This window comes from Rhineura floridana, chromosome 1, assembly GCF_030035675.1.
Source record: "Rhineura floridana isolate rRhiFlo1 chromosome 1, rRhiFlo1.hap2, whole genome shotgun sequence".
NCBI classification, from domain to species: domain Eukaryota; kingdom Metazoa; phylum Chordata; class Lepidosauria; order Squamata; family Rhineuridae; genus Rhineura; species Rhineura floridana.
The window spans coordinates 1,163,462-1,182,549 of record NC_084480.1 but is presented as its reverse complement, the minus strand read 5'-3'; the positions used below and the strand labels follow the sequence as shown (position 1 = coordinate 1,182,549).

The 19,088-nt window shown below is 48.8% G+C and overlaps 1 protein-coding gene across 9 annotated transcripts in view; it reads left to right on the top strand.

The window, feature by feature from the left end:
- LOC133377987 (phospholipid-transporting ATPase ID-like) overlaps positions 1–19,088 on the top strand; it is a 109,668-nt gene that overhangs the window by 45,628 nt on the left and 44,952 nt on the right. For 7 of the 9 annotated variants that reach the window (XM_061612781.1, XM_061612799.1, XM_061612808.1 and 4 more), the window contains 8 exons: positions 2,657–2,770; positions 4,072–4,170; positions 5,567–5,628; positions 7,101–7,173; positions 9,840–9,910; positions 13,065–13,147; positions 16,966–17,097; positions 18,075–18,233. In XM_061612781.1, coding sequence (XP_061468765.1) covers positions 2,657–2,770; positions 4,072–4,170; positions 5,567–5,628; positions 7,101–7,173; positions 9,840–9,910; positions 13,065–13,147; positions 16,966–17,097; positions 18,075–18,233 — 793 coding nt within the window. Of the gene's footprint in view, positions 1–2,656; positions 2,771–4,071; positions 4,171–5,566; positions 5,663–7,100; positions 7,174–9,839; positions 9,911–13,064; positions 13,148–16,965; positions 17,098–18,074; positions 18,234–19,088 lie in introns of those variants that run through there. The other 2 variants (XM_061612777.1, XM_061612805.1) reach the window with 2 other exon arrangements.

The following is a 19,088-nucleotide window of genomic DNA, read 5'->3' as shown; positions in this document are numbered from 1 at the left end:
TTGCATTTTTCTTTTCTGTCCCTTTAAATCCTCTATCTTGTTTTTCAAACTTTCCTTCTCTCTTGTCACATTGACTTTTAAGGTGTTTTTCCGAATTGCATAGAAAGCAACACTTGGCTTTAACATTTGGTGATTGCCTCCTTTGTTCCCCAAATCTGTATTTGACTGGGAGTCGGCCAGCAGCCTGGCTAGTTTGTTTACTTAGGAAAGAGGAGACACTATCTTTTTCCATAGCTGCTTTCTGAGAGAACTGCTCTCTCACTTCTGAAATAATCTCGTTTAGAGTCCTTTTCTGTTGTTGTAAAACAAGTACAAAAGTTTCCATATATTTTGGGAGTCTAGGAATAAAGCAATCTGTACATTTTGGTCCAGCTGCGTCCCCGCCTCTTCTGTCCCTTGGACTAACATCATGAATTTTGTAAGATGTTCCTCAAAAGAAAGATCCCTCATTGGCAAATTAATAAGACTTCTTAACATTGCAATCAGATGTGCCTGGCCTTTGGGCTGAAGGCTCGATTCCAGTGCAGACCACATCTCTCTGGCATTTTTACATTTCATGATCAAAGGAATCTGGGAATTACTCACGGATTTAGTGATAAGATCCTGTACTGTTTCATCTTTCTCCTTCCAAGCTCTTTGCACTTCTAGAGAAGCCTCTTCTCCTGGTTCCGATCCTGTAATCACTTCCAACAGCTTCTGTTGGCTCAGGTGAATTCCCACAGTTTCCATTCTCCAGGGGCTAGTTTGTGGAGTCCTAGCCGCTCCATCACGGTAGCCATCCTTAAGTAAAAGCTTAACTCTTTTCACTGACTAAACTCCGAAGGTCTCTATTTAGCTTCCTTGATTCAAACACAATAGCTCCTTTAATTGCTCAAATCTCCTTTTGCATGGCTGGGCCCATAACCTGTCGGAATTCTATTGAGTTGCGTAGCAGAGTGGAGAGTTTTGAGCGAGCTCTTGTGTGTGTGTGTTTGAATCTTTGCTAAGATTCTGCCTTCCCAGCAAATTAGTCAGACAGTTTGTGCATCTGGGAGAACATTTAGGAACTTTTCAGAATGGTGCATGTTTGCTTAGCCTTCCCAGACTCCTGGGTTTTGCTGAGTGCAGCAGCTTCTTCCTCCTGATTGGTCCTCTTTCTGCTTCTCATTTTCTAGCAAAGAGCATCCTGCTCCCCTGATTTGGGGGCCATGTGAATGTCCAGCACAACTTCCTTAATCAAGAGCTTTAGATATACATCCGGGGGGGGGGAAGCAGAGGCATCACACTGGAAATGCTGGGCTGCCTCAAAGGTGGGGTTTAGATGTGTTTCTGAAGAAAAGCGGCACCATTTAAAGTGGTGAGGTTTTGCCTGCACTTTTGTGGGATCAAGTTCGCTTTTTTTGGTGGGGGCACAGACAGGTTGCGGTCTGAATGGCAGAAGGTTAAAGTTTCTGAAATTGTTCCAAACCCCTTTGAGCCTCTGAGCCATCCCACTTACCTCCAGCTCTGCAGGTTCATTCTTGGTTGCTGGACCTGGTGATGCCCCCCATCTCACAAAACAGCCCCAGCAGCCCCTTCTCCGAGAGCCGCTTGGGACTCAGTGGAGCAGCCTGTCTCATGGCCAGCTTCCTAGATGTACATTTCCATCTGCCTTGTTGTGCCAATGTTTGCTTTAGGGTTAGGGGGAGTCCTGACAAACCAGCCAGGAAACCCCCTGCTGGGAGAAGACCAGTCTGGACTGTGTAGCTGCCAAGCTATGGTCATTGGAGTACAAATGGGAGACCCACAGAACCATGGCCCATAGCTGGGCCATTGGTGGCCTGAGGGGCTTGAGCCCTGGATCTTTTGTGGTGGGCTCTGAGACCTTGGGCCAGTCACTGCCTCTCAGCAGCCTCAGAGGAAGGCAATGGTAAACCCCCTCTGAATACCGCCTACCATGAAAACCCTCTTCATAGGGTCACCATAAGTCGGGATTGACTTGAAGGCAGACCATTTCATTTCTGAATCTTGCCCCCTCCCACCTGGCTGGTCACTAAGCTGGTCAGACCCCAGACACCCACCCTCTTAATTCCCCACAGGCACCTGAGCATATAAAACAGCATAGATACATTTCATGCAGATTTGTGTCCTGGAGCTGTTCTTACTTAGCAAAGCCCCTTTGATTAAAGGTTCATGCAGAAAAGCTTTTCAGGGACATTTGCAGGGAACCCAGATGGAAAAGTTGTTGACACCTGATAGGGATCGATCTGACAAGGATCCCCCAGTTCTGTCTGCCTCAGTCAGAGGAGTCCCTGATGCTTCCCATGCCCTTTTCTGCATCACAGGGCAGCACTTTGCATCATCATATTTGCTGAAGGAAAGAAGCGTCGTGGGGCGACAGGCCAGGCCAGGGGACTTCTGATAGCTTTATCCAGGACTGTTTGAAATGCAGATCCTGCTTCCTATTTTGGGGGTGTTGCAGAATTCTCAGTTCCTCATGCTCCTGGGGGGGGGGGCTTTTCCCCACTGTCGTGTGCATTTAGACCAGGCTGTGATGTGTGTGTGTGACTGAGTGTGTGCCTTGGGAGGGCAGCGCGGGTGCTGCTGCTGGCAGGGGCAGACAATGGGCGGTGTGGTGGGAACTGGGCTGTGTGGACCTTTCTCTTCCTGCCTCACTCTTTGCTTTGCCTTTCCACAGAAAAACTCCATTAAAACCTCCAAGTACAACTTCTTCACCTTCCTGCCTCTCAACTTATTTGAGCAGTTCCAGCGGGTGGCCAACGCCTACTTCCTCTTCCTGCTCATCTTGCAGGTAAGGGGGTTTCTGGCAGAGTGCCCCCCTCTGCCCCTTCCAGGGTTTGCCTGGTGCTGGATGCAAGCCAGGGGGGCCCACAAGTCCACACAACCCGTCAGGTGCGCTTCAGTCCTCAAATCTTCCGGGGTGACGCCACCCTTCTGCACCCATCCTGGGGCCTTCCGGATGTTTTGGACTACAACTCCCATCAGCCCAGTGCTGCCATGGAATGATGGGAGTTCCAATCTAAAACGGGCTCCCAAAATGTTTCCCCGATGGACCACTTGGAAATGGCTGTTGTAGCAATTTCAGTGCTCTGTGCTAGATGCTGAATGATTTTTAATTGTGTTCTTATGCTTCATTTCTTATATATTGTGTGATTCAGATTGTAATATAATAAAATACAAGCAATAAAAGAAACAGTATAAATACAATTGGAAATCAGTTATGAATTTTTAATATGTTGGATGTGTCACCTCCAGTCACAAATCCACAGACACGCTGCGGACCGCCTGAATGAAGCTCACGAGCTGCAGTTTGGGGACCCTCTGTCTAAAGCATCTGGAGGGCACCAGGATGGGGAAGGCTGCTTTAGGCTTTCAGGCTTGTTAAGGCCGCAGGAACAGCAAAGTGGTTGTGGGTGCTGGGCCATCTGGTGGCTTCATGGCCTGCCGGTGGGGCTCTCCCAGCGCCCTGCAGGAACCTCTGCAACACCCGCAGAAGGACTGGCATGCTGTCATTGCTGTGGGGCTCTTGTTGTGGGGTGCTTTCATCTCACCTGAGCAGTGGCAGCATTGGGAGTCCAGGAGCTACTTCCAGCTCCTCCCCTGCAGGCCCTGCCCCATGGTAGGGAGGGCACGAAACCTCGCTTGCTGCTGCGGGAGGTGGTTTGCGGGTTGGGTGCCTGTTTACGAGAGGCAGCAAAACCGGGCTGGTCGCCGGGGGCGGGGCTGTCCCTCCCTGAGAACCTGTTGAAGAGAAGCGTTGTTTGAGTGCAAGCAATGTCAGACACACAAGCTGTAAGCAAAAGCACCCAGAGACCCTGCTGCGGTCAGCGGAGGCTGCCTTGTTGAGCAACAGGGCTGTGATCACTGCAAGCAGTGGGGAGGGGTCAGGTGGACAGGCGTGCCCCATATCCATAGGGAAGCTTGTCTGTCCTGGGTGGCATGGGTCATTTTGAACCCTGGCAAACAGTGTGCCGGGCCACTGCTGCTGAACCATGGTGCGTGGGGTGGAGAAGCGAAGCCGGCAGAAGACCAACTTGGTGCAGATCCTGCTGGGAGACATCCTTCTTTGGGGCTTGTTTTTCCTCCCTGCAGCTCATCCCTGAGATTTCCTCTCTATCCTGGTTCACCACGGTGGTACCCCTGATCTTGGTGCTGACTGTGTCTGCGGCAAAGGATGCCATTGACGACGTGGTGAGACTTCTGCGCGTGTGAACGCTTCCCTTCCAGAGCTTGTCCATGGCTGGCCCCCTTCATTGCACAAGAGGCCAGCTTCCTCTTCATATAAAATGGGCCTCCGAGTGTTGCCTGGCCAGGACATGTCCAGTGTGTCCCACTGTAGTCATAGTGACATCCATGGGACCTAAGGGGGCCGGGCCACCTGGAGGCCTCAGAGGTGTCATAGGCTGTTTTGCCAAACATAGCCACTGTGCAGGGGGAAGAGGTCACCCATGTTGCCTGGGACTGAACTCCAGGTGTGAGTCAACTGGCTGGGAAAATGGGAGAGGCCCAGGAAAGGGCTGCAGACCACACCAGGCCCGGGGGGGGGGGGGTCAGCAGTAGGCTGAGGAACAGGATCCGTGGGAGGCTGGATGCAACTCGCTGCTTTGATCGTTGATTTTGTTTTATCATTTGCTGTGATTATGTGTGGGTGGGTGGTGCCTCACAAATCAGTACGTTTAAGAGGTAGGACTTAAAGCAGGGGTAAGGAACCGTTGGCCCACTGAATGTTGCTGAACATGTTCCTATCAGCCCCAACAAGCATGGCCAGTGGCCAGAGGTGATGGGAGTTGTAGTTCAGCAACGTCTGGAGGGTCAAAGGTTCCCCACACCGGATATAAAAGGTTGTATTGAACTAAGTCCTACTCAGTGTAGACCCACTGAAAGTAATGAACCTATGTTAGTCATGTTTATTGACTTCAGTGGGACCATATTCACACCATACATTTATTCCACTGTTATTCCACTTGGCTTCCCCTAGAGAATCCTGGGAAGTGTAGTTTGTGAAGGGTGCTATGAGTTGTTAGGAGACCCCTGTTCCCCTCACAGAGCAGCAATTCCCAGAGTCCCTTGTAAGGAAAATAGGGGTCTCCTATCAACTCTCAGTAGCCTTCACGGATTACACTTCCCAGGATTCTCTGGGGAAGCCACGACTGTTTAATGTGGAATCATAGTAGAATAGATGTATGGTATGAATGTGGCCTGGGTCTGCTGTGAGTAGGACTAGCAATGAATGCCACCCAGGTGTTGTGCTAAACACGGCCTCCTCCTAGTGGTGCCAGGCCCACTTACTCTCAGAGGGACTGTTGAGTACAAAGGGGATGTCCTCTAACATCCTGCAGCAGGTGGTAAGGCCGGTGCCCTCCCAGCGCATGAGCCTGCTCTCAGTGCTGCCTTGCACCGTAGTTCATGTTCTGATGTTCAGCTGCCTGGGAAGGTTGTGAGATCTTCTTCTTCTTCGAGGTTTTCCAAAGGAGGTTAGGCAGACACTCTGTTTGGAGGGCTTTATATATAGGATATTCTGCGCGAGGGAGGGAGGGAGGCCTTGGACACTCTGTCCACTTTGAGACTTGGGTCCCATGTTTTTCAGAATCGTCATGCAAGTGACAAGCAAGTCAACAATCGTCCTGTCAAAGTGCTGATCAATGGCAGGTGAGCAGGAATCCCTCCCCTCATTACAATCCAGGTAGGTGACCGTAACCTATGCAGGGCTGCTTAGGGTTAGGGGGCTGTAAAGGGCCTGGGTTTGAGAGCAACTGAACCCCAAATGTCCTGGGGGATGGAGGCTGGCAGCTATTTCTGGTTCAGGCTTTTTCTGTGGCTGTGGCTTTATTCACTTACCCCAGGCAGAGGGGGCACAGGTAGCAGCAGCAGGGGCAGGGGGGTGGGGTACTTGAAGAAATGTGGGAAGGGGCAGAGCCACCAGCTGAGTTTGCAGGTCTGCCTGTCAATCCAGTTGCAAAGCCATGCTCACCCCATGACTGAAGAACCCACCATGCATGGGTCCTCTTTTTTATTACTTCTGCCTTCACCCTTAATCTAACCCCCCCCAAAAAAATAGATTTAGTAGTAATCTACTTATTGAATACATTGCTATTATATTCTTTGAAATTAAAATCAAGGCACCATAGAGAATTAAGAGCATCAGAATTTATTTATTAATTATTATTAATTAGATTTTTATACCGCCCCATAGCCGAAGCTCTCTGGGCGGTTCACAACATATAAACATCCAATACAATTTAAAACATTATTAAACAACTAAAAATGAAATGAAATACCAAAAAACCAAAACATAATTAAACACATCAACAAATACAAAACTTTGTACTAAAATATAAACTGTTAAAAAAGTATTAAACTGGTTAATATATTAAGATGTTAAAATGTTGTATATTAAATATTAAAATATTAAACTGTTAAAATGTTAAGATGTTAAAATGTTAAAATTAAAATGTTAAAATGCCTGGGAGAAGAGGAAGGTTTTTACCTGACGCCGAAAGGATAGTAACGTTGGCGCCAGGCGTACCTCTTCAGGGAGCGAATTCCATAGTTCGGGGGCCACCACTGAGAAGGCCCTTTTTCTCGTTATTACCTTCCGGGCTTCTCTCTGAGTCGGCACCCAGAGGAGGGCCTTAGATGTTGATCGCAGTGTACGGGTAGGTTCGTATCGGGAGATGCATTCTAACAGATATTGTGGTCCCAGGCCGTGTAAGGCTTTATAGGTTAAAACCAGCACCTTGAATCGAGCCCGGAAGCATATAGGCAGCCAGTGCAAGCGGGCCAGAATCGGTGTTATATGATCGGACCTCCAAGTCCCTGTCAACATTCTGGCCGCTGCATTTTGCACGAGCTGCAGCTTCTGAACCGTCTTCAAAGGCAGCCCCACGTAGAATCCATCACATCCTAAATATTCTTTTCAATAAACTCAAAAAAATTGCTAATGTGAGAGGCAGCATGAAATAGAACGTAAGAGTCAGGCATGCATCCATCTGAATGCTTCCTGAAATGAGAATATCTTCTGTATGGGTGAGAGACTCTTATGACACAGGCACACACGCGCACACAGACCACTTGGCTGCTGCGTGTCACGTGTGTATTTATTAAGTCTGTTTTTCTTCCAGTTTGAAGGATGACCGGTGGCTGAACGTTGAAGTTGGGGACATAATCAAGTTGGAAAACAATAACTTTGTGACGGTGAGTGATGATGCCTGGCCCAGCTGCCCCCCATCCCACCCCCAAGCTTCCGGTTGTCTTTGTGCTGCCTTGGAGGTTCAGCACCGGAGTCGCATCTAGCTTAAGTGGTTGCCCCATGCCCTTGCCCTGGGCAACACTGCAGAGGGTCACAGCTCACTTCAGTATTGTCCTTTTTGGAATAAAGTCAGCCTTGACAAACAGGTTCTCAACATGTGTGGAGATTTCTCAAAGTGCTCTGAATTGGGTGCATTCAAAGTGGAAATATTTTTGAAAGCCCAGCACAAAAGGCCTCTTCCTGCCTGGTACCTTGGGAAGCTGGTGTCAGTTCAGAGTTGCAAGTCCTGGGCTGGATGGAACAAAGGGCTGACTCAGTGGCTGCACTCAGGCGTAGCACTAAGCCACGGTTAAATGCTACGTGGATGAGCATTGGGCCTGTGGGCTCCCCTCTTCTCTTCTACCTCCTCTTCTGTGGCCACGGTGAGGAGACTGGAAGCATCCTGTTATATTCTCAATTAACCACAGTTTGTCTTGGTTTGGACATAACAACAAATGGTGATTAGATATGGTTTGTCTGAAGAAGCCAACTTCAAATTGTGGGTTATGATCTTGGCTTGTTTGGATAAACTGTAGTTAAAATTTGCGGCAGTTCCTGGTTCAAACAAAACAACAAAATGCAGTTGGATAAAAAAAATGGATTGCTTCTGATCTCCTTTTTGCAGCCGTGGTGGGGGAGGAGGGGAGAGGGAGGGCAGGAGGCTTGTGCACAATGGTTTAGCATTGCCTTTGAACCAGGCCTGCCTGAGGCAGCTTCTTCCTGTCCCCCATTCCTGTGGCCTGGGCCTGCTTGTGTGATTCAAGGGCTGAGGGGACCATGTGTCAGTCTGGATTTATTTCAGATTGTTTATTAACTTCATATCAAATGCACTGACAGCCTACATTTATTCTGACATCCAGAAGTAATTTAAAATACACATTAAAAGACATAGGTTAGACTGTTTAAGAACATAAGCAGAGCCTGCTGGATCGGGCCAAAGCGGGGCCATCTAGTCCAGCATCCTGTTCTCACAATGGCCAACCAGATGCCTCTTTTGGGAAGGCCACAAGCAGGACCTGAGTGCAAAGAGCACTCTTTCCTCCAGCGGTTTCCAGCAATTGGTATTTGGAAGCATCCTGCCTCTGACTGTGGAGGCAAAGCATAGCCATCATGGCCTCTGATACTGTCATCCTCCATGAATTATGTCTAAACCTCTTTTAAAACCATCCATGTTGGTGGCCATCACTGCCCCCTGTGGGAGCGAATGGCATAGTATTTTGTTTTGTCTGTCCTGAATCTTCCAAGATTCAGCTTCACTCAGTGTCCATGAGTTACGAGAGAGGGAGAAAACGTTCTCCATGCCATGCATACCCACTTTCCACTTTCTCCATATCATGAATAGTTTGATACACTTCCCTCATGCCGCCTCTGACTCGCCTTCTCTCTAAACTAAACAAAATACAAATGCTGCAGCCTTTCCTCACAGGAAAACTACAAGGTCTTTTAGTGTAAGGGAAGAACGCAGCTACCAGCCCAAAGTGAAATTCCAGGAAGCTGGCTCCTGTGGTCTCAAATGCATATTGTTGGAGATCAGTCTGGTGTCCGGGATATAGGATTCATGTAAAATCCAAACAAAAATTTAGTCCAGGAAAAAAAGTGTTTTGTTTTTTTAAAAAAGTAAAAATAAAAGTGAAATCAACCTAACCCAGGAATATCATAATCAGAGCTGGACAAACATGATGTGGAAAAATCAGTGGAAAAAACAGGGTAAGATCATTACAAGCAGTAAAAATGGAATCTAAAAGCAAAACTTTCTTCTTTCTGCATATATTGCAGAGAAAAGATGTTATAACAAAAAGACATGAGAAAAAAGAAGAGTCTGTCGCTTCTCTCTGTTCTCCAACATCCAGAAACCCTTTCCCACTTGTCAACTGGTTCTTTTATTCTCTCTCACACACATACACTTGCTCACAACTAAAATTTGTTCTGTATTGGTAAATGACAGGTGATTGGGTAAAACACCTGCAGAAAGTTTCATGGTTTTAGGGGTTGAAGTGATCCAGGCCTTATCGGGGTATAAGGAGTCTCATGCAAGTCACTTAAACAAGTTTGTATCTTCGTCACTCTGGTACATGAATCAGCTCGACTAGAGCCTCAGCAAGCCTTCTCATGTTCTAGCCCAGGGTGGGGGATGGCAGGCAGGGAGAGACATTTCTGTCCTTCAAGCAGACATTTGAGCCTCCTTGAACCCTGAGCCAGAGTTCTCTTGACCAGATTTTGCTTCCGTTCCATTCCACAGCTTCTGGGGTGATCACCTTCATCATACAATCAAATTTGCCCCCAAATGAACTGAGTAACAGTTACACGGCTGTTCAGGACCATTAATTCACAATCTGTAGGTGGCTGTTTATTTATCCTGAGAGATGCTAATATGTCCTACTAAAAATCATGTTGCAAAATCTGACGTTGCTAAGTTTCGCTTCATTTTAGATCCTTTTTTCTAGAGAGGAGAAAGATCTAAAATGATGGGCGGGAGGGTGGATGGATGGATGGATGTTGGTGGTGTCTCTGGCTGCTCTGTCCTGAGAGCTGGGGACTAACATCACTCTTGTTTCCTGATATTTCCATCCAGGCAGACTTGTTGTTGCTGTCCAGCAGTGAGCCTCATAGCCTGACATACATTGAGACAGCCGAACTGGATGGGTGAGTGTTGACGCTCCCTGGATCACCTGTTGATGCAATGACAGTACTGCTTTTACAAAGAAGGTGACTTACGGTGGGGGCTGAAATGGCCTGAACTTAGTGTTTATGTGGCTGTTTAGTTAAGAACTGGATTGGCTAACCCGTGGCTCATAGTTGTGAATGCGACTGATGTCAGTCAGCAAGCAAGCGGAGCAAGCCAGATCCATACTCCCTGCTGGGTGTCAGCTGGGCTGGGCCACCAAGATGCTGCGGTGGCAGGGTGGAAAGAGACACTGTGGACTCTTACAGCCACTTCCAGATGTGGGCTGCTAGCAGCTCCCAGTCATTGCTGTTCTGCTGTAAGCTGCGAATGGAGAGCAACTTTGCTTCCAGACTTCTCAAATCCAATGATATTCAGTAGCCAAGTGGGTTGTGCCCTTTTCCCCAGCCCCAGATGTTGGGGGGGACCAAAGTGGGTGAGAAAAGGGTTAAATAGTCCTCCCTCCTCCTCCCTTACTGCACTCCAACTGATGATTTGCCCTTCCCTACAGCAGTTCAGTGGGGGGGGGAAAGAAACTGATCTAAAGGCAATGCTATTTCGGATGGGTTAAAATGATAGAGTTGGTTCCAAGAGAGGAGAGATAGCCCATAAAGAAGGAAATGGCTAGAGGAATCAACATGCTGCATAATCTGTCAAACAAACTACTGAGCAACTCTGTAATGGGTCATCATCTGCGCCTGAGGAAATCATGAAGCTGTTCTATTATGCTAACAAGAAGGTTTTCTGCGCTTTAGGCAGGGGAAGGAAAGCTGTAGAGGGGAAACATGGGAGGAGGATGTTTTGATCAGGACATCATACAAATATCCTGTAAAAAGTGAGTGAACAAAGCATGGCTGTTCCACAGTAAACGCCTGGTGTGAAAGCAGCCTGTAACTGCCTTTTCTGTAGTTCATAGAAGTATAAAAAAATGAATGTTAGACGATGGGGGATACTTGGCTCAGCAATACTACATGCGAGAAGGATCTTGGGATTGTTGTTGATCACAAGCTGAACATGAGCCAACAGGGTGAGGTGGCTGCAAAAAAGGCAAATGCTACTTTAGGCTGCATTAACAGAAGTCTAGTTTCCAAATCGCATGAAGTATTAGTTCCCCTCTATTTAGCACTGGTTAGGCCTCATCTTGAGTACTGCATCCAGTTCTGGTCTCCGCACTTGAAGAAGGATGCAAGCAAACCGGAACAGGTTCAGAGGAGGGCAACAAGGATGATCAGGGGACTGGAAACCAAGCCCTGTGAGGAGAGACTGAAAGAACTGGGCATGTTTAGCCTGGAGAAGAGAAGACTGAGGGGAGATATGATAGCACTCTTCAAGTACATGAGAGGTTGTCACATAGAGGAGGGCCGGGATCTCTTCTCGATCGTCCCAGAGTGCAGGACACGGAATAATGGGCTCAAGTTGCAGGAAGCCAAATTTCGACTGGACATCAGGAAAAACCTCCTAACTGTTAGAGCCATACGACAATGGAACCAATTACTTAGAGAGGTAGTGGGCTCTCCGACACTGGAGGCATTCAAGAGGCAGCTGGACAGCCATCTATTGGGAATGCTTTGATTTGGATTCCTGCAGGGGGTTGGACTCAATGGCCTTGTAGGCCCCTTCCACCTCTACTATTCTATGATTCTATGAACCCAAAGGATGACTCCAGACTGCCAGTATTTTGCAGAAGTGATTCAAGCACATACAAGGAACTCCAGGGATGCAAATGTGCAGCCATGTGCTTGTAGCATTGATTTTTAGTGTCTGCTGTTGTGCCCACAGAGAGCAATTCAGCCCAGAACAAGCTACCCAGGCATAAGAACATAAGAACATAAGAAGTGCCTGCTGGATCAGGCCAGTGGCCCATCTAGTCCAGCATCCTGTTCTCACAGTGGCCAACCAGGTGCCTGGGGAAAGCCCGCAAGCAGGACCCGAGTGCAAGAACACTCTCCCCTTCTGAGGCTTCCGGCAACTGGTTTTCAGAAGCATGCTGCCTCTGACTAGGGTGGCAGAGCACAGCCATCATGGCTAGTAGCCATTGATAGCCCTGTCCTCCATGAATTTGTCTAATCTTCTTTTAAAGCCATCCAAGCTGGTGGCCACTACTGCATCTTGTGGGAGCAAATTCCATAGTTTAACTATGCGCTGAGTAAAGAAGTACTTCCTTTTGTCTGTCCTGAATCTTCCAACATTCAGCTTCTTTGAATGTCCACGAGTTCTAGTATTATGAGAGAGGGAGAAGAACTTTTCTCTATCCACTTTCTCAATGCCATGCATAATTTTATACACTTCTATCATGTCTCCTCTGACCCGCCTTTTCTCTAAACCAAAAAGCCCCAAATGCTGCACCTTTCCTCGTAAGGGAGTCGCTCCATCCCCTTGATCATTCTGGTTGCCCTCTTCTGAACCTTTTCCAACTCTATAATATCCTTTTTGAGATGAGGCGACCAGAACTGTACACAGTATTCCAAATGCGGCCGCACCATAGATTTATACAACGGCATTATGATATCGGCTGTTTTATTTTCAATACCTTTCCTAATTATCGCTAGCATGGAATCTGCCTTTTTCACAGCTGCCGCACACTGGGTCGACATTTTCATCGTGCTGTCCACTACAACCCCGAGGTCTCTCTCCTGGTCGGTCACCGCCAGTTCAGACCCCATGAGCGCATATGTGAAATTAAGATTTTTTGCTCCAATATGCATAATTTTACACTTGTTTATATTGAATTGCATTTGCTTGGGGAGTCATTCCTTGGAAGCATATGAGAAAACATTGGATGGACATCAGTCGCGGATGATGTTGAGGTGGGGTCAGTTGTCCTGTATAAGCTGGTCCCATCCAGCTCTTTGGTCTTTGGGGCCAGTGCTGCAGTGTCCCGTGCTGCTTCTCCTTAAAGCTGGTGACTCTTCCTGCCCAGCGGCTAGTCGCACTTGCAAAATGCCAGCAAGGAAGGTCTGGTGGTCAGCAGTCATTGTGCAGAGCAGGCTCGTGCTGGGAACCCTGATTGCAAAGAGCAGGATGTGGCTGGCCAGAGAGAAAGAAGCCCCTCAGTCAGCTGCAAGGATGCAAATGTGCCTAGCCAGGTGAACATTTACCTTGCGGTTTCGTGCCTCACGCAGTTTTTTATTTCAGGGAAACCAACCTTAAAGTGAAGCAGGCCCTGACAGTTACGGCAGAGCTGGGTGAGGATCTGCCAGCTTTGAGCTGTTTTGATGGTGAGTGCAGAGGGGAAGACGCCTGGCGGCCCCACAAACCCACTGCTGTGTGCTCCAGGTCTGCCCAGGGAACCCAGCGCCAAGCAGGAACTGTGCTGTGGAAGGAGAGGGGCTTCTGCCACTGTAGCCCACGGAGGGTGGCTGCACTTCAGTGCAAACACGCAGGCGCCTCCTGAGTGGAAGGGTGTTTCTACCGCCTCATGATCAGCGTAACTGCCATGTCCTGTGGGAGGGCCCTCCGCAGCCCCCCTGCAGCCTCCTCTGGGGCCTCTCGCTCTTGCTGTCCTCCTCACGAAACAGAGAGCAGCCCTCGTCCGTGCTGGTGGTTCTAATTCCTCAGCTTTCACCTTCACTTCTTCACTCCTTCTCAACCTGCTCAGCACTGCCTGATTTTCCCTTTCACGCGTTTCCCTGAAAGTGATTAACACATGGGTTTTTGCAAAAACATGACAGGTGCGATTTCCAAGCAGCCAGGCAGTATTTTGAGACTACTGGCTAAGGGACCTGGTGTCGGACATCTTGGATGGGGGGGGCAGGGGCTTTGCTGCTGTGAGTGCAGCTTTTCCAAGGCCAGAGTCTTACCTCAGAATCTTGGGGCCTAACCATAAAAGTAAGGAAGGCCAAGTTGCTCTTGCAGGTCAGTCCGCAAAGCAAAAAGTAGCTAGGATCCGGCAGGGAGGTCCACATGTCTGGTACCTTCTCCTGGAACAATGCGACGGCGCTGCATGAGGCCTTCTGCGCGACTCCAGTGGGGTGGAACAACACAAGCTCCGACTGGTGTTCAGGGGCACAGTGCTTCTGGAACTGGAAGTCTTGTATTAGCCATCATGACTAACAGCCACCAATAGACCTTTCCTTTTCTGTGGATTTTTCTAATCTCCCTTTAAGGCCATCTCTGTCAGGGGCCATCATGTGGCAGGGAGTTCCAGAACTTAATGTTCTGAAGAAGGCTTTTTAACTACCTCCTGAATCAGCAGTATCAGCAGTAACCCTAAGAGAGAGAGAGAGAATTGCTGTCTTTGGGCAGGAGGATCCCTTGGCCAAGGTGCAGGGAAGATTAGGCTGTTGAGAAGGCTGCCTCACCTCAGTGGGGAAACACACAGGCTTTGCATGCAGCTGCTCCCAGATTCAGTCCCTGGCCTTTTCATTTAGAAAAGCAATGCCAGTGCCGGTGCTGGCAAGGAGCACTGAGGAGGAGCTGAGCTGGCACCACACCGGGCAGGAGAGCGAGATGGTCCGACGTGGCCTAAGGCAGTCTCATGGGCTCAGATGACTGAGAAATCCCATTCTGGGTGTAGCCTCCACCCCACCCACCTCCTTAGGAGGTTTCCAGGGATATTTTAACATCTTTGCTTAGTGTTTTGCTTTGTTTCTTTTGGCATTCAAACAAATAAATAAAAACCCTTGGACTTGTTGGTCCTTCGGACCCTCAAAATGTAGGTCCCTCTGTGATCCTTTGTTCAGTTGAAAAGCGTTTCCTCCTCTGATAACCTGGGCAGTTCCCGGGCTATTTGCTTGACCTCTCCATTGCCTGTACAAGAATTATACAGCCACAAGAGTTGTTGTATGCTATAGCCAGCATAGATTTTCCACATTCCGCAATCTTAAATTGAAAATACTCCCCATGCCATTCTCTGCTTCTCATAAGCACATTTCAGAGCAAAACCTTATAAAACTTATAGTCCTGAACTCAGAAACGCTTGCTTAACAACCCTCTAAATTTTTATGGTGATACATGAAACAGTCAGAGAGATTTGAGAGTTCAAAGTGTAAAATGAGGGGGGAAATCCAGACCTCTGTTGGACTTTTTTCTGTCAGTGGTCTCATAATTAGTTGAAATTAATTAAAAACCAGCCATGTGCACAGAGTACCTGCAATCCTATTACTGACCTTGCCCCATACGCTGACTTTCATCTTTTGCAGCTTAAAAGTTAAAAAAAATGTCTGGCTGATGTTTAATTAATTTAAGAAATTTAACATTGGAGTCTATGCAGGCATTCTCAGTAAGAACCAACTGTCAGTGTTCTAAAAGCCAGACTCACAGCTGTTTGGCTTGGCTAATCAGGGGGTGATATCCATACCACACAATTATTCTACTTTAAACTGTCATGGCTTCCCCCAGAGAATCCTGGGAAGTGTCATTTGTGAAGGGTGCTGAGAGTTGTCAGGAGATGCCCTATTCCCCTGACAGAGCTCCAGTGGCCAGAATAGTTGAACAGTCAGCCCCTCTTCTGGGGACTATAGCTCTGTGAGGGGAATAGGGCTTCTCCTAGCAATTCTCAGCACCCTTCACAAACTACACTTCCTAGGATTCTTGGGGAAGCCATGACTGTTTAAAGTGGAATAAAGGTCTGGTGTGGATGTGGCCAGGGACAGCTTTGGTTTAAATGGGGGGAGGGGAGACTATATGTACCTGCTGTAGAATAAAAAGGTGGGGGAAACCGTGAAAAACAAAGATACTGTTCACAGTGTTTTCCTTTTAGAAAGGAAAGGGGCTTTCCCTCTGCCCAGTGCCCACCCACCCAGTCTCCTCCCTTCCCCTTCTCTCCCCTTTCCCCCTCCCCCAGGTCAGTTTCACCTATCCTAAGTATGACTGTATAGGAGTAAATCCCATTGAACAAAAAAAATGTAGATATCCTTCCCTCCTCCCCCTCCCTCTTGCCCCTTCTCACCCCTTTCCTTTGCCCCTCCTGCCCCCTACGCCCTCCCAATCTCCTCCCCCTTCCTTCCCTCTCCTCTCACTTCCCCTCATCTCCTCCCCTATGGTCAGTTTTACCTATCCTAAGCATGATTGCAGGGGAGTAAATCCCATTGAACTCAATAAGCACACAAATGATCGACCCATTCTCAGAAACTTTCACGGAATCCCATTCACTTAAATTCACTTAAAGGCAAACCCCCCCAAAAAACTTGCAGTTTAAGAACGTACCTATAGCCAGCAGATATTTCTATTAAACTTTAAAAAGCAGGGAAATTGGGCAGCTATAATGAATGCACCAGGGGAGCAGGAGACCTGACCTCCTCTCTGAGATATTATACTTCCCTACAAATTTGTAAAACTTTGGGTTGGAAATTCACAGTCCAATCCACTTCCTGTGTGACTTGGAAGAATTTGGTAACATTTGCTTCATGCAAAGCAGATATTCTACAACTGAGCTGTGGCCCCACCTCAAACTTTCCCTCCCTCTTCACTGTGCTGCCCTCCCGTTGTCCCCACTGCTGGGATTTAGCGGGGGGGGGTAAAGAGAAAAGAAACCAGTACTGAGGCCATGATATTTGGAAATAAAAGGCTAAAGTGATATGGATGAGTCCTAGAGAGGAGAAACGGACCATAGAGAAGGAAATGGTAGAGCAATCCGTACAGGCCCAAAGTGGCCAGAAATGCGATTGAACAGCTGCACGCAGGCCAGCTGCCCCTGGGAAATGGTGCAGCTCTTCCGTTATGGGTTGATTGAAGAGCTGATTTCCTGAGCTCTGGGAGGGAAGCAGAAGCTGAACAGGGAGATCCTGGGAGAGGGATGTGTTGGCCAGGATGCCGAGAAACTGAATGAACCCAGCGTGGCTGTTCTACAGTGACTGCTCCCTGTGACTCCTGCCAAAGCTGCCTGAGCACTTGGCATGCTAAGAGTGTGATGCAGAATTTTATCCACTGGCACGGAGAGCACCTCCTGCCTCGCCAGGGGCGGGTGTGTATGCGTAGGGAAAAAGCCAGGCGTTGGTGTGGGTGCCTTGCCTTCTCTTGCAGGGGCATGCAGCAGCCGCGGTGTTGCTTTCTGCCTGTTTCTTTCCTCCACAACGCCACCTCCTTCTCTTCACAGATCTTTCCACTCTTTGCTTCTCTTCCAAGTGCTTTCCTGCTTCACTTCACTCCTCTGAGGGCCAATGGGTAGTAGTCACAGGCGGTGCGCGAGCCTTTCTTGCGTCGTTCCAGCGGTGCAGTTCTTCTGAGGGTGGGTATGTCGGCAGGGCCGCCATGCTTGTTGGCCGCACGTGGAGTTGGCACTTCAGCCGTCTGTCAGGCAGAGCTGCGGGGGAGAGAGAGACACAGGGCCACTGGGTGGGGCTCTGAGAGAGCTCAACGATAAAGAGGGATATTCCCCTTCCCACAAAAGCTCCTGCAGCCAATTTTCAGATGCCTCCACACCTGCCACATGTACGGTTTGAGTGCTGTGACAGGAGCGCACAAAAGACTGGCTGCAATAAAGACAAAAAGGGCTGCCAAGTTGTCGTGTGGGTCAATCTGCAACAATCCCAGCCGAGAGCAATCCCTTCTTGGGATCTTGCCACCTGTTTGGGCCATGATGAGTCTTCCAGGTTGCAGCTTGGACTGAACTGGCGTGGAGAGTGATGGGCTGGCACAGTCGCCTTCTGGCTTGTGGCTCATAACGCCCAGCCCGTGGCCTGAAGGTGTCCCTCGGTGGGGTGCAGGATGCTTCTGTGCCCTGGAGCACGAAATCTCCTCTTCGTTCTCCTGAAACTGCACTGAGGGGAGGCACAATAACAATTGCTGGGGGGAGGGAGGGCAATTGAGTGGGCATTGGGGGCAGGTGCTGATCCTAATGGGGAGAAGGTGAAGCGTATCAGTGGACTGGGAATACGGTGCTGGAGGTGGCCTGAGTTCAAATCTCTGCCTAGCAATGAAGTCCACTGTGTGGCCTTGGGCCAGTGACTGCCCTCAGCCAAACCCTCCCTTACAGGGATGCTGTGAGCTAAAAAGGGGAGGCCGTCATGTGCCCCACTGTGAGCTCCTCTGCCCATTTGTTGCCTTCCCTCTCAGCAGGGCAGGCAAACAGATTTGAAGTCAACGCAGATCACCAGACTTAGCCAGGGACTCTGAGCAGCAGAAGCCACCAGTGAAAAGCAGAGAAGGCCCTTAACCCAAGGAGAGGAGGTTGTTCACCCCCAGGCACGTGTTGTTTGTCTGCAGGTGAGATCAGGTGTGAAGCACCAAATAACAAGCTGGACAAATTTATGGGGACCCTCGCCTTTAAGGGGGAGAAGTACTCCTTGGACAATGAGCGGATGTTGCTGAGAGGCTGCACGATCCGGAACACAGAGTGGTGTTTTGGGCTTGTCATCTTTGCAGGTAAGGACAGGGGTGTGAGGGAAAAGGTGTGGCAGCAGAGGGTGGGTGGGAAGAAGGGGCCAGGCTGTTCTGTTGTAAGAGAGCCAGCGTGGTGTATTTATTTATTTATTTATTTATTTTCATTTCTAGACCGCCCATAGCTAATAGCTCTCTGGGCGGTGTACAAAACGAGATTAAAATACAATATAGAATAAAATCAGTAACAAAGGAACACATTAAACTAAAAACATTAAACATAAAGCATTAAACATTAAAATGCCTGGGAGTATAGCCAGGTCTTAACCTGGCGCCTAAAAGAAAGAACCGTAGGCGCCAGGCGTATTTCCTCCGGTAAGCTGTTCCATAATTCGGGGGCCACCACAGAAAAGGCCCTAGATCTAGTAACAGTCCTCCGGGCATCCTGGTGAGTTGGTACCCGGAGGAGGGCCTTAGATACTGAATGAAGTGAACGGGTAGGTTCATAGCGGGAGAGGCGTTCCACAAGGTATTGCGGTCCCACACCGTGTAAGGCTTTATAGGTCAACACCAGCACCTTGAATCTAGCTCGGAAACAAATAGGTAGCCAGTGCAAGCGAGCCAGGACAGGTGTTATATGCGCAGACCGATTGGTCCTTGTCAACAGCCTGGCTGCCGCATTTTGCACTAGCTGAAGTTTCCGAACAGTCTTCAAGGGCAGCCCTACGTAGAGCGCGTTACAGTAATCCAGTCTAGAAGTTACCAGAGCGTGAACAACCGAGGCGAGATCATCACTGTCCAGATAGGGGCGTAGTTGGGCTACTAAGCGCAGGTGGTAAAACGCATTCCGTGCCACCGAGGCCACTTGAGCCTCGAGCGACAAGGAAGGGTCAAAAAGGA